This window comes from Bombus huntii, chromosome 13 (assembly GCF_024542735.1).
Source record: "Bombus huntii isolate Logan2020A chromosome 13, iyBomHunt1.1, whole genome shotgun sequence".
NCBI classification, from domain to species: Eukaryota; Metazoa; Arthropoda; class Insecta; order Hymenoptera; family Apidae; genus Bombus; species Bombus huntii.
In genome coordinates, this window is record NC_066250.1 from 6,992,882 (window position 1) to 7,006,126 (window position 13,245).

Genomic DNA, 13,245 nt, shown 5'->3' on the forward strand with positions numbered 1-13,245 from the left:
ACCATCCCTCGTCGTCAGTTTCACCGCCTCTATTATTCATCCTCATCTCTACGATCGTTTAATATAATTCTAGCTGCAGCTTACCTCGTGCACGCTGCGCTCTGTCTACTACCCTGACACGAGTGGATTTACCCGTGACATCTGTTCGACTATTAATATTCATTAAAAGCGTTTAGAGCATGCGTTCACGATGTCGTCACGGACAAAGACTTCTCAAAGTGAAAAGACTAACGTCTTCTTGATAGTATCGTGAATGAAGCTATCATGTTTCATGGATCGTTCATTCTTTTTGTTCAATGCCCTCAACTGGTACGGTAGAATAATTTCTAAACAATTTTCGCAATTATGACATTGTATACGAAGGCTCGTAAAAGTATTTGAACATTTACCATAGTGAATTTTTTTTATATATTTTAACGTAAAAAAAATCTTACTTTTGGTTAATTTCATTTTGTATATATGGAAGAATTTTATTCCTCCTCTTGTAAAATTATCGACTGCACGAAGAACGGACTAGAAAATCATCGTTTCGATAATTTTGCACTAGCATGTCGTCAAAGATTCAATTTTTCAATGTTTATGCTCAGAGAATATTAATAGACAGAAGGAAATACGTGTCACGTGAATAGTAACCGCCTGGTTGGATCCAAAATCTTAAAATAAATCTTATGAGCTACCAGTTAAGGGTTGATCACGTAAAATCCACGCGTGTAACATGCTACGCAAGACTAACAACACGTAAACAAGCGCGTGACCGTCCACCCTTGCATACTCTCTATCTTTTTCTCTTTCGTTTCATCGTAAAAAAAAAAGTCCTCATTCGATGAATCGCAATAATCTCCACCAAAACGACGACTCTACCTAAAATATAAAAAGGAAAAAAGTTAAAACGTTCCGTTACCACTGGCAAAATTAAAATCTCAGATCGAGAATAGAAAGAAAGAAACGAAAAGAAAAAAAAAAAAACGAAAAATAGAAAAGGAAACGGAAAAAAGAAAAGAAAGCACCAGGTCGAAGTATGATCGGCAATCAGCTCTGACTCCGATGTTCTCTTTGTTTACGTGTAAAAGTCGTGGAGGCGGTGGCTGCCACGGGAGTCATCCGAAAACAGGGCCAGTTCACCTATGGTCCGGGTGACGAGAACAAGCCCAAAGAGTCGAGCTAAAAGAACGCTCGCACGCACGACGACGCTTCTTCCACACACACACTTCCTCCTCATCGCGGATGAGATTTTACGGCGTAGACCGGCTGACCAATTCTCTGTACTCTGTCGTCCTTCCCCTTCCCCCGTAATCTTAATACACGGGGGATTACGATGACGATCGAGAGAATTAGAGACTGTCTGTTTATAGGGAAACCTCCTTAATAAGGCCGCGTTGTAAGTATAGACGGGTTTGGTGCACGGGCCCGGTGAAACGGGACCTTATTCTTGTTTCTCTTACCCAAAGAGAAGGATTTATTTATTTAATCGATTGGTTATTTAATTTTGGTTAATTTGGTTCACCTCAAATGTTCCTCACTTTTCCATCGTTTTTTTTGTTTAATTCATTCGTCTATTCTCTTTTATTTTATATTATTTTTGTCATTCGATTCATCCGTCGACGAAGATTTCTGTTCTGTTCTGTTTTGTGGAAGTGATTCTCCTTACGTTCTCGTTTCAATTCTTAATCAATCTCTTTTTTTTTACAGTTCTGTTCTATTTGTTCGTTTTATCTCCCCTTTTGTTTTTGGTTGTCTCGCAAGCCCTTCCACCAACCCTTCTCACATAGAATAGGTTGATATAGAATAGCCTAACGAAGCGTAATCAATTAACGAGACTTGATCATGGGAATCGAGAGGATCACAGATTTTTCGATGGAATAATGTTACACGTAACATGACTTGTTTCAAGAGGAATTTCAGAGCGCGGTCTCTCGGAAGATCTTCGAAATCCTTCTTTTGGGATATTCGCTTTGTTTTTGTGCTCTCCCCTTGTTCTTTTTTTTCCTTTTTTTTCTGAACGAACGCGAATTCCACTTTCAATGAAAAGCATAGTTTTTTTTCCTTCTAGTCGAAGCAAGTCCATGGAGGAGGACTTGCGTCGAGTTTCAAGGACTCGTTTATTTCTCGATGTCTGCGCTCCAGCGCAACGATAGCTCGAACGTCGGAGTCTTTGCAAAACCGTGTCTTTTTTTGCCCCTCTCGTTTTTCTCTGTCTTTTTTGTACGCGTCCTGCACTTTTTTTTGCATAACTAGCTTGCATGCACTGTGTATGGTGTGTCGTTGCGGTGTTGTTTTAGGTGTGACATGTAGGTGGACTTACTGATTCCTCACCGTCCAGCTTAACGTCGAAGTAACAATCTCTTCTGTAATCTAGTTTTTTGAGTGACACCCCGTGAAATTCGATTGCCAAGCTCGATATTTTAATACTGTAACATCAACTATAAGAATTATAAGTTAAATCGAATTATGATTTTAGCTCGTCGAGCTTGAGTAATAACAAAAATTTGAAAGGAATACGGAATATCTTCGGAATTAAATTTAAGAAGAGATTAAAATTAATTCTCTTCAATTCAATTTATGGATTCTATACAACTCGTATAATAAATAATTCTATTTCTTAGAATCAAGCTCCAATCCTAACAATGTTCCACTATCAAAAACTTGAGCAGGAAACAACGATATTCAAAATTCGCTTCCTTTCAAATTTTACCCCGAAATCGCGCCTAATTTCTGTAACACCTTAAATTCTATAGATTCACGTAAGGGGTATCGTGGCCAAGTTACAGAAATTCAGGCTCCCTGAACCCCACTAATATTAACAACTGTAACATTGAATTTTACCAAAAAATCTAGGATCAGGATCGTACAGCGGCGGACACATGAGCGAAGGAACTCGAAAGTCGAGGCTGGAGAGGATGGATCGTGATCGGGGCGATCGTAGTGAACACGACTACGGCAACGAGGAGGAATCGTACGTCAGTGGCGTCGATTACGGGAGCGCGTCGAGGCGTCGCCAGCAGCAAGATCCGCGCGCATTGAACGCCATTTAGGAGCTGGGGCCCCGGGGCCTGTCGCTACAGCGCTGTCCCCACCTGCGCACCACTGCTCTTTAGTGGGGTCGCCACCTGGTACGCTACTGAACGTACGAACGTGCTTAACGCTACCGTAGCGAAGAAAACAAAAAATATTTGCGCTCTGGTCTGTTAGTGGGGTTTCTTTCCTGTCGCTACCCGTAAGATGGTTCATTTTGTTCGATTTACTGTTTAATAGCTAGACCCTTGTTGTTCGAGCTGTCCCACAATTTACATAGAAATCGCCTTTCGTTACGATATTTCTAGCCTTTAGTATACGGCATCGTACGTAACGCATGGAACTCAGCGTGTTTTCATGCAGAATCATTTTCATTTTCTTCATTCTGTCCGTTTATTGGTGCCGGATCTCGATGTAGAACTTCTATTATAGATACATTGCATCGTATTATGCCAATGATTCTCGTTACCGAGGAAGCGTGCACGATACTTTACGCTGTAACAGAGAGTAGAAATGTTGATTATGCAAAGTGTTGTTCTTTCGTAGAGCTGAGATTTTGAATCTCAGGTAAATCGCTTTGATTTTTATTTGTTGGATTGTTGAGATGGTACGCGTGCACGCTTGTCTATGATACACGAATGTTTCATCCTACGAGGTATACACTTTCTTCCGTTTGCGACTATTTTCGTTATAATGGAAGCAAGAGTTAGCGAGCTAGTGCATTATTTTTTCATTTTATTGGTTCCAAAGTAAACATGGCGTAATTTGTCGTAACAGAGTAACGTGTCCATGGTGACAGACATTGTAGATTCTATTTTCGTAATCGTACTCTCGATTAAAGGAGCCTTGTTGATTTCGTAACGATCGTTTTCTTGACCATTCGATAGATATCGTACAAGTAGAAAGACCCATTCTAGTGAAACCAATTGTTGTTGTCATGAAACTATCGAGTAAATGGCTTTGTTCTGTTCCCATCCCCCAACCCTCCTCCGTTTTACAGAAATTTTATCAAAGCAATTACAAAGTTCGTTCGCGTAAATGGAGAGCGTGTGAGAGAGAAAAAATGTGCGAGTGAGAGAGATGGAGCGTGTTGGCGGCAGCGAAAAATTTTCACGAGCATTTTTTCCAACAGGAATTCCGCATAACGATGGGCGGATTGAAACGAATAATCGAATGTCCTTGTCGATGAGGTACGCACAGGATAAATCCCCCATTCGCGGAGCCAGCTCAACGAGATGAGTATTGACATGAGAACAGTCACGTGAACAAAGTTAAAGAGAAACACACTTTTAAGAATGAGAAAGAGTGAGAGAGAAGGGAGAGCATGAGAATAAGAGAGAAAGGAAAGGAGAGAAAAAGAGCCCTGGGGCCTTAATCTTTGCGCTGACTCCTCCCGGGCCCCTATTACCCAACCCCACGAGAAACATCAGATTTTTCAGATCGATGATTTATAAGCCAGCTAGGGGAACTCGTGAATCGGCATCGAGTCTTCATTAAACGCCACGAGATTTTCGCTCGAAATTAGGTAGACGATCGTCCGGAGCTAATTGAACGAAAAAAAGAAAAACAAAGAAAGAAGGAAGTATAAAATAAAATCGTGAGAAACGAACAAAAAAGAGAAATCATGGGAAAAAGAAATGAGAAACTTCGATATGAATTTCGCGTGGAATTCTTTCAATTCGGCCGACAGAACAGCGATAGTTGCTTCGATTTAGAGAGAAGAGAGGAGAAACGAGGAAAATGATCTCTAGTCGATTTACCTTAGGATCGATCGCATGATTAAATTCTTAATTCTAGAAATTTTAGAAATTTCGCGTATTCGTCACGAGGTTCGTGCAGAATTTCACGATATCACGATCGAGTATGGAAGAAACTCGACAAAAATAAAATAACGAAACGAATTAACGTTGCGTGGCGATGGGTTGGGATCAGAGATAATCAATCATTATTGTCGTACGCGATTAAAAGTTTTCGATTATCGATACGATGGCGCGTTGATGATCGCCGCGCTAGGCTCACGTGTTTATACGTTTTATTAGAGTCTATTTGGTGAAATGTGAATACACATACACACACACATACACACACGTGTTACACATGCACAGACAGGCATACACGGGCACACGCACACGAGAACACACAGTGAAACACATTTTGTGTATATAGTATACATATATAAATAATAATATTATATATATATATATATATAAATATATTGTATACGTATGTACGCAGTGAACACTTTTACCTTTGTCACTCGACAAAATTCCGATCGAGGCAAAATGTGAGTATGAGAGCAAGAATGAATGGGAGAAAATGAAAGGAATAGAATGAAAGTGGATAGAAAGTGAAACAAGAGAGATGATACTATACCATAGAATCAATAGATATCGTGTACATATTGTAAGAAGCCTTTAAAAACAAGTCCTTTCCGTTTCGATTTTGTCGTGAATGCAGCGTCGTCAGCTGCAGCGAGGATCATGGTAATGCTGGATATTTGTCAACGTTTCTCATTGTTTTTACGGATCTACAAACACTTTCGGTCCTCGTGATCAACGCTTTTGACGCACTACGAACTTGCTGCAACTAAAATACGAAAAATATTTATGGAGCAATTGATGCAATACGTATACACAGACACATACACAAACATACTCATACACATACACGCACACATACAGAAACATATACAAACGCTCTTGATTGCATACCAGTTGCACGAATGTAATCGTGACAACCGATAATGCTAATCGAGTTTTGGTCGTTCGTGTATATTGATTTCTTTTTTAGATGCACGCATCAACGTTGTTTCTTAAGTAGAACGAACAAATCTCGAGCTCGCCATTCTTCGCAGAAATAGCCTTGCGCACGGCCAGTATAATTAAATAATATCAAAAGGGCAAAAAAAGAAAAAAAAAAAAGAAAAAAAGAAAATGTACGAAACGTAATATAATGAATTTTTCTAAATTAATTTAGGGAATTTTACTTAAAACGATCACTTATGCATCATTAGACTAGCGAAACGAAGCGTTTCTTTCCCGGAACGATTACGTTCGATATGCGTTCGTGTATGACGTTGCTGTGTGAATTTAGCGAGATTTTCTTATCGTTTTCACGCAGTTTTCGCATTTTCCACGGCCGATCGCTGGCATATTTTTCTTTAAAAATAAATTAAAAATAAGGATTTGGCGCACGGTCCTTTGAATCTCAAAACTTGAGCGTGGATCGTAATTTCTTGTCGATATATGTATCTCTGCCAGCGATTCAGCGTCGTCGTCTTATCGAAAGTGTTTCAAATTCTTACTAAGCTCGTTGTTTGTTCGCCACATTAAATTGGCGCTGGAAGATTATATAGTTGTTGAAGATTACAAAAATCTTCGTGCAACGCCGTTTATTGAATTTTAATGGCGTCACCGATGGATCGAGCGAGTATCGAAGCGAAAGTCTTCGTGGAACGCTCTCAAGATGAACTTTAAAGACGCCTTAAGAATTAAGTAGACGATCGTGTGGAGATCAGCATTCGACCTAAATTTTCAATCGCTACGCTGTTAAACGAATTTTATTGGCGCCTTGCGCCGTAATAATTTCGCTTGTCGAAAATTCCATATGTTATCTTTAGACTGGAAGATTTTTATAAATCGAGCGAAGATGCTGAAAAATCTATGACAAATATAAAAAGATAGTTTGTTTCGAATTCGAGGCACATTATGGAATGTTCGAGTTTCACGTTTCACGATTTTTCACGTTTTCCAGTTTCGCGAGTATTCTATTGGTCGCTAACTGTAAAATGTTTTTTGTAGCCAACGTTTGTAAATACTAGGTAAAATATATTTGCAAAACACTATCACTGGTGATGTCTATTTAAAGATACTCACGCTTCTACTTCGATGTAGGCGAGTTTTAGTCAAAATTCAATGCGAGAAGGAGCGTGCGTTTCGGTTTCTTCACGACGCGATTCGAGTGCAATTTGGAAACGAATGCTCGGTAGTAGCTAGAGTTTCTTTTGAACTTTGTTTCGTCGTGTCGAACAGAAGCCGTTTGTACTAGGGTAACGTTCTTATATCACGTTTGCTCGATTATTTTAACAAGTTTCTCTGTTTCTGCGATTTAACTACGAATAGCGCCGCGACGCATAGGCGACTCGATTTTAAATCGTAGCTATTGTATACAATTTTTTCTAGACGTCAATGACGCGATTGATAGAGGATGTGTAACAATATCTAGCCCACATCCTTAAGCAAATGAGAATTTTTTATAATATTTTGTAAGAATCTTTCGCTCGAAAGGCAGCGATAGAAACCCACGTCATGCAGACCTGATACGAATTATGGCGTCTCACGTGGCCACATAAATACCACACACACACACACACACACACACACACGATACACGAATTTGAAAGGAGCCCTTAATATTTCTTACGGTACGATCCCTAGTAGTTAACTGACGCGAGACCCGTCGGTTTTGTAATCATTAACGATTTCGGTTTAGGATTTTAGCGGCTTCCAGTCCGTTCTTTCTTTCGATATATCGAAGACTAGTGTTCGAATCTGTAACACGTGCATTAGCGCGCTAAATTAAATGCAAAACGAGAGAAAAAAAATTATATGAAACGTAACTTGTAGCTTTCGATCGACGTCAATTCGGATCTACGTGAAAAAAAAAACAAAAAAAAAAGACAAAGGAAATCTCTGTAGTATTTCTCAGTAAAACGATCTAGGATTAAAACTCGCACGCGACAAGTTCGTTCGATGCCTACAAAAATCGACACACATTCTGTTCTAGCGAAGACAAAAGAGAACAAAGAAAATATCTCCCATCACAAGCGAGCCAAATAAAAAAGTATTAAAAAAAGGCGAAAAAAGAAAAATTCGAAAGACAAAAAAGAAATGATACAATTCACTGAAAATCGCGATGTCATGCAGGAAAGCTGAAAGTCCAATCGGCAACGCAATCGAATTTTCTTCTGAAAGACTTAACGAGAACATATTAACGAGCGTTTAAATATCGATGTTTAAGCTGTTTAGGAAGAAACGAGAGAAAGACGAGAGAGGGAAGACTGGATGCGGGAGAGATAGAGGGTAAGCCTTTCTTCAAGAGTTGCGAGAGTCGAGAGGGCGTAAGTACAATTCGTTCGATGTATTTAAAAAAATTAGGGCGCGAGTTTAAATTAATTAGGAGTGAATTGTTGCGTTGGTTTGCACCATGTGCACGTGAATGTGTTGTTAAAATCTAGACTGCTTTTGCCGGCGTCGCGGCGGCCGATTTCGTGCGATCGATCGACGCACTCCTCGAAGAATGCAACCCCAATTACACGAATGGTTGGAAGGTCCAAAAAAAAAAAAAAAAAAAAAAAAAATAAGAGAATAAGGCACTATAAGAACAAAGCATCGAACGAAAGATAATCGTTTCGTACGACCCATATTCTGTGAAAAAATTTGTTCTCCTTTTGAACAATTTTTAGCAAATTCTTCGTAGATGTGGACCGTGCCTCGGTGTTATGTTTGCTTTAGGGACATATATGGCGAAACGCCTGTCCTTGTAAAGAGCCTTAAGGCTTTCGCAATGAAATATTATTGGGTACATTGCGTACAGCGTGGTTTCGAAAGTATATATCTGTGTGTACACAGAGAGGCAGAAGAGAGGAGATGGGAGACGAAGAATAAAAGAAAAGTAGTGCTAGGATCACGATGGACGCCATTGTCGGTTTGACTCGATGATCGTGATTTTGTCTCCGATTATGCATGTAATAAACCGCGGCAGACGCATCAACGGAAATACGTTTCTGCGCGAACAGAATGGGAACATTGACGCGTTCTATCGGCTTCCTGCTGCCGCTTTCTGTATTCGATTATTAGACGTAATCTAAAATGGCAACAGTAGCATAGCAAAACAGAAAAACGAAGCGTACGACGTTTGCTGTTCACCGTCGATCATACGCGTTTTAAAAACGTTTTAGAATTAGGTCGAGCTGTAGTAGAGACAGATAGAGACGATTGCATGCAATCCGAATATTTTTAAAAACAAAAGAACTAAAACGCGGCTGAAAATATTCTTCGTCTCGCGGTTAGCCTTGACAAACTAATCGATATTTTCGCAATTGTCTTCTTCTTTTATCTTTAGCGAAATCGATAGTTGATCGTTGAAGGAAAAAAGATATTACGACGTAAGCCCGGTCGATACGATTACGATAAAAAATGGCAACTGCTAAGAGCTGCTTCTTGTTCACGCCGTCCCGTATAATTAAATACGATCGTCGATTCGAATCAACCGGCGTCGCTCCGAGGACGAAGTCCTGTCGCCTGTGTACGTGAATTCTAACGTGTTCAATTTTGACGTGCTTTCACGCGTGTCTGCCTCACGTGGTGCGTGTGTGCACGTTGTGTCTCCTAACTCTAAGGAACAAACGCCGCGCATTCACGTTCTCGGTCACTTATTTTCTTTTGCGGCTGGTTCGTTGGATCAAAGTTTTTTCCCTGTGTATATTGTCTATTATTCCCTCGTGCGACTGATTTCGATTGCGGACAAGCGAACGAAAGCAAGGAAGAAAGGAAGGGAGAAAGAATGTAAAAGAGAAGAAAATAAAACTGCAAAAAGGAAGGAAGAAAGTTGAGATAAGAGAGCGATCTAATTCGTTTTCCTCGGGCGAATTTTATTTCGTTGTTGTCGCGGAGGAATCAGCGTGCGAGTAACGAGAAGAAAGAGGATATTCATTGAAAATGGATAATCGATGACTTTGCTGTTAAACGAATTAAAAGGTTCGTCTAATCGCGTCGAGTTTAATGGACGAGAGGAGAAATTGGAGCAAGTGTATGTTTGTATGCGTTTGTGTGAACGAGATCGAGAGAGAGAGAGGAAGAAACGGATGAATAAAAAAAAAAAAAAAAAAAAAAAGAAAAAGAAAGGAGGAAAAGAGGAGAACGAGAGAATTTGCGGTTCAGTGTGCGCGAGCTGCGGTTCTTCGGAGACGGAATTGAAGTGATTAATTAAACGAGATGTTGTAAATTGTTCTATAGCAAAAATGAAAAGTGTTACGGCCGTGGCAGCGCGCCCTTCGAGAGTTCCTCGACGGTTAACAAAATTCTTACCTCTAATCGATTCAACTTCGGCAGAAGAAACTTCGAAATTAATAATCGGAAGGAGTAGATAGGAAACACACGATCGATCGACTTGATCGACGATTAATTTCGTCGTCGACGAGTCTCGAGGAGCGCGATGCTTTGATCGTTTCGATGTTGATATGTCAATGCTGTGATGTTATCCTTTGAAACTTCAAATGAAAAAAAAATATATTTCCCCTCCCCCTATTTGTCCCTCCATCATCCCCGTTCCCCTTCGACACGGCCCACCCTCGATTTTTCCAGAAAGTATCCCGCAAGACGAACCCCTTCTCCTTGGAAAATAAATATTTCTATTACTGTAACACTCCGCATAGTCCTTAAAAAAAAAGAAAAAAAATAGCTAGATTCTAATCGTATTTAATGTAAAGTTTATTATTGTTACATCTCAGTGAATCTCTCCTCTATCAGTGATTTCACGGAGAGAACGACGTACCGTCGACTAAAGAACGGCGTTTAGGAAGATACCGGAGAAAATTATGTAGCGACGATTTCAGGGGAAGGATAAAAGCGTTAACTATTATTAGGAAAATCCTGAAAGTATAGCGATCGATAATCGATCAACCGTTACGCTCGTTCCTCTCCGATACGTCACTGGTAAGCAAAATTCCTACATTTGTCGCATTTGTAAATAAAATTTTTATCATCACACAATGCAACGTGTTGTTATCTCCATGTTCAACTTAATTGCATATTAGATCGCGGACAATTATGCAAATTTATCCTTTTATGAATACTACTAAGAACAAATTTATTTTACCTACTAACCCCCTCGTATCTTTTAGATTATTTTCTATCTGTAGAAAATTTCTTAAATTTAATAAAATTATACTTCAAAATTTCTTGAAAACTTTTCTTTGAAATAAAAGCGAGATCGAGACATAAAAAATACGAATTAAATACTATACATAAATAAATTGTACTGCGCTTTGGATATTTTATATTATTTTCTATACTATGTGGGTTGTTCCATCTTTGTGTTTTTAAATTCCTCATAACATGCAACCAACTAATTATCTTATTGTGTTATTTTATTAGTCGTAAGGAAACACGAAGATTATAGGGGAATGAAAATCGATTAAATTTTTAGACACGTGAGACGAAACTTTTTTTCTTCGATGAATTATAAACGACGTTACAAAATGAATATTTACATTCTACCGTGTCGCTTGGAATAATACAAGGTTCATTGTACTCGTTACAAGTTAAGCTGGTAAATCGCGCGGAACTCGCGATCTATTTGCGCAATCTCGACGCAACGATTTTACATTCGCAACACGCATAAGCGGCGAAAAAGAAATAGGCTCTGCTTGTTTTGTCGCACGTGATTAAATCTACGCGGTTTTCAGTTTTATATCGTGGCGACTCTTTGGCAATCGATGCAACCTTAACGAAACGTGATGAAAAGAATAGAAAAGATAGAAGATAGAATTGCCTATTTACAACGATTTATAAAAAGAAGATATAACATTGATAGTATGTTTCTTTAAATGCAAGCTCTGTGAAAATTAAACCAGATAAACTCGTCAATTTTTGTAACATTTACAATCGCGACTGGCTACTAGGGGTAATTACCAAAGCTATCCGAGTACCTCGTCGTTTATTCGATATATTTACACTCGAATCCCGTTCGATCGTATTGCACGACGAAATTTACAACACGGGATCCTGCTAAAATAACTTAAAATTCTTAGGCTCGCTCTCTTAGACGCATACACGATTGTTATAAATAAATAATTGTTACATTCCTCGATCTTCTTGGATAAAATGTAATTTCTAATATATAAATATACGATGGTGTGAAACCCGCGGGACTATTTTGTACCATTTTTAAATTCTTATACAAATTCTATAGAAGTTGCCTGTAAAAATATTAATATTCCCCTCGATTATTTATCTCCTCGTAATACATCATAAAATTGTGAAACATTTAATTCAATACTTTAACGACGACGTTCAGATAAGTCCCAAAGGCTTACATGTTATTACACTCTGACTTTGTCCATTAGCATATCTCTCTATCGCAAGACATTTACACAATATACGGCTGAATATACTATTTACCTAACGTTTCGTACGTCTACCTTTGGTACAATTGTTCTCGCTATTGACTATAATCGTAAATTCTCTTTGTTCTGTCTGATCGACGTGATATAGCCGAGACACGAATCAGTGCTCCTTTTTACCATTTACTTTCTATTCCTTCATAATCCATTACCATTCACAAATAATCTCAAATCTGAAGAACTACATTCCTGCAAATTAATCTTCCTCCAAAATCTTCCCTCAAATTCTAATTTTCAAAGAAAACTAGGCCCTACCTGAAAAATCTCGCTACATTTTAGCTCTCACCATTACTCAACTTCTTGCTTCAAATACTGCTTAACACGATTGAGAAAAAGCTGCAGCCAATTATCAGCACATTTCATGCAGCTGCAACTTCATTTTTCATTTTCACATTGTATAGCATTCATGAATCAATTCTATCAACAAATTACAATTAATTATACAACGTTTATATGAACAAATAATTTTCGTAGTCCGCGTACGAGGACGCTGTGATGTGTTTCGATGAGATTGGCGTTGATGGGACGCTCTGAGGCAATTGTTGCATTCGAGGTAGTTGCAACTGCGGTAGTTGTGTCGCGTGGGGTACCACGATTCTTGGTTGCTGATTCAGCGAGCCCAAGGACAGATGATGTTGGTCGATCTTATGGATGTTATTATTGTTGATCGGACTGGCATCTTTATGCTGATACAACTGCAAATGATTGTTGTTGTCGTTTCCTGGGTTGTAATGGGCCTGATGGGTACTGTGGAGGTTCAGTCTTGACATCGCCATGCTGATGCTCGAGTCCGACGCCCACATGCTCTGCGAACAGGACGATTGTGTAACGAATTTGACTTTCTATTATGTTCTAATGAATGACGCCGATTATGTTGGTTGACGCAGCGAGATGCGTTCGTACGCGCAATTACAATCGGCAGTCTTGGAGAACATCCAAGATTAGGAATTCCTTTGTTCTTTGCGTGAGAACACGTACAATGATCGTTTGGTTTCTTAGAAATTGACTTTTGTGGAGAAATTAGAAATCGACTAGTTTGCCTCCTGATA

The 13,245-nt window shown here is 39.1% G+C and overlaps 2 protein-coding genes across 8 annotated transcripts in view; one reads left to right on the forward strand and one right to left on the reverse strand.

Moving 5' to 3' along the window:
* Positions 1–8,382, forward strand: part of LOC126872322 (voltage-dependent L-type calcium channel subunit beta-2) — a 29,713-nt gene extending 21,331 nt beyond the window's left edge. For all 3 annotated transcript variants that reach the window (XM_050632138.1, XM_050632139.1, XM_050632140.1), the window contains one exon: positions 2,836–8,382. In XM_050632138.1, coding sequence (XP_050488095.1) covers positions 2,836–3,032 — 197 coding nt within the window. In that variant the 3' untranslated portion in view covers positions 3,033–8,382. The remainder of the gene's footprint in view (positions 1–2,835) is intronic.
* Positions 8,383–9,868: 1,486 nt separating this feature from the next.
* The window catches only part of LOC126872326 (uncharacterized), a 52,458-nt gene continuing 49,081 nt past the window's right edge, over positions 9,869–13,245 (reverse strand). For all 5 annotated transcript variants that reach the window (XM_050632153.1, XM_050632154.1, XM_050632152.1 and 2 more), the window contains one exon: positions 9,869–13,002. In XM_050632153.1, coding sequence (XP_050488110.1) covers positions 12,646–13,002 — 357 coding nt within the window. In that variant the 3' untranslated portion in view covers positions 9,869–12,645. The remainder of the gene's footprint in view (positions 13,003–13,245) is intronic.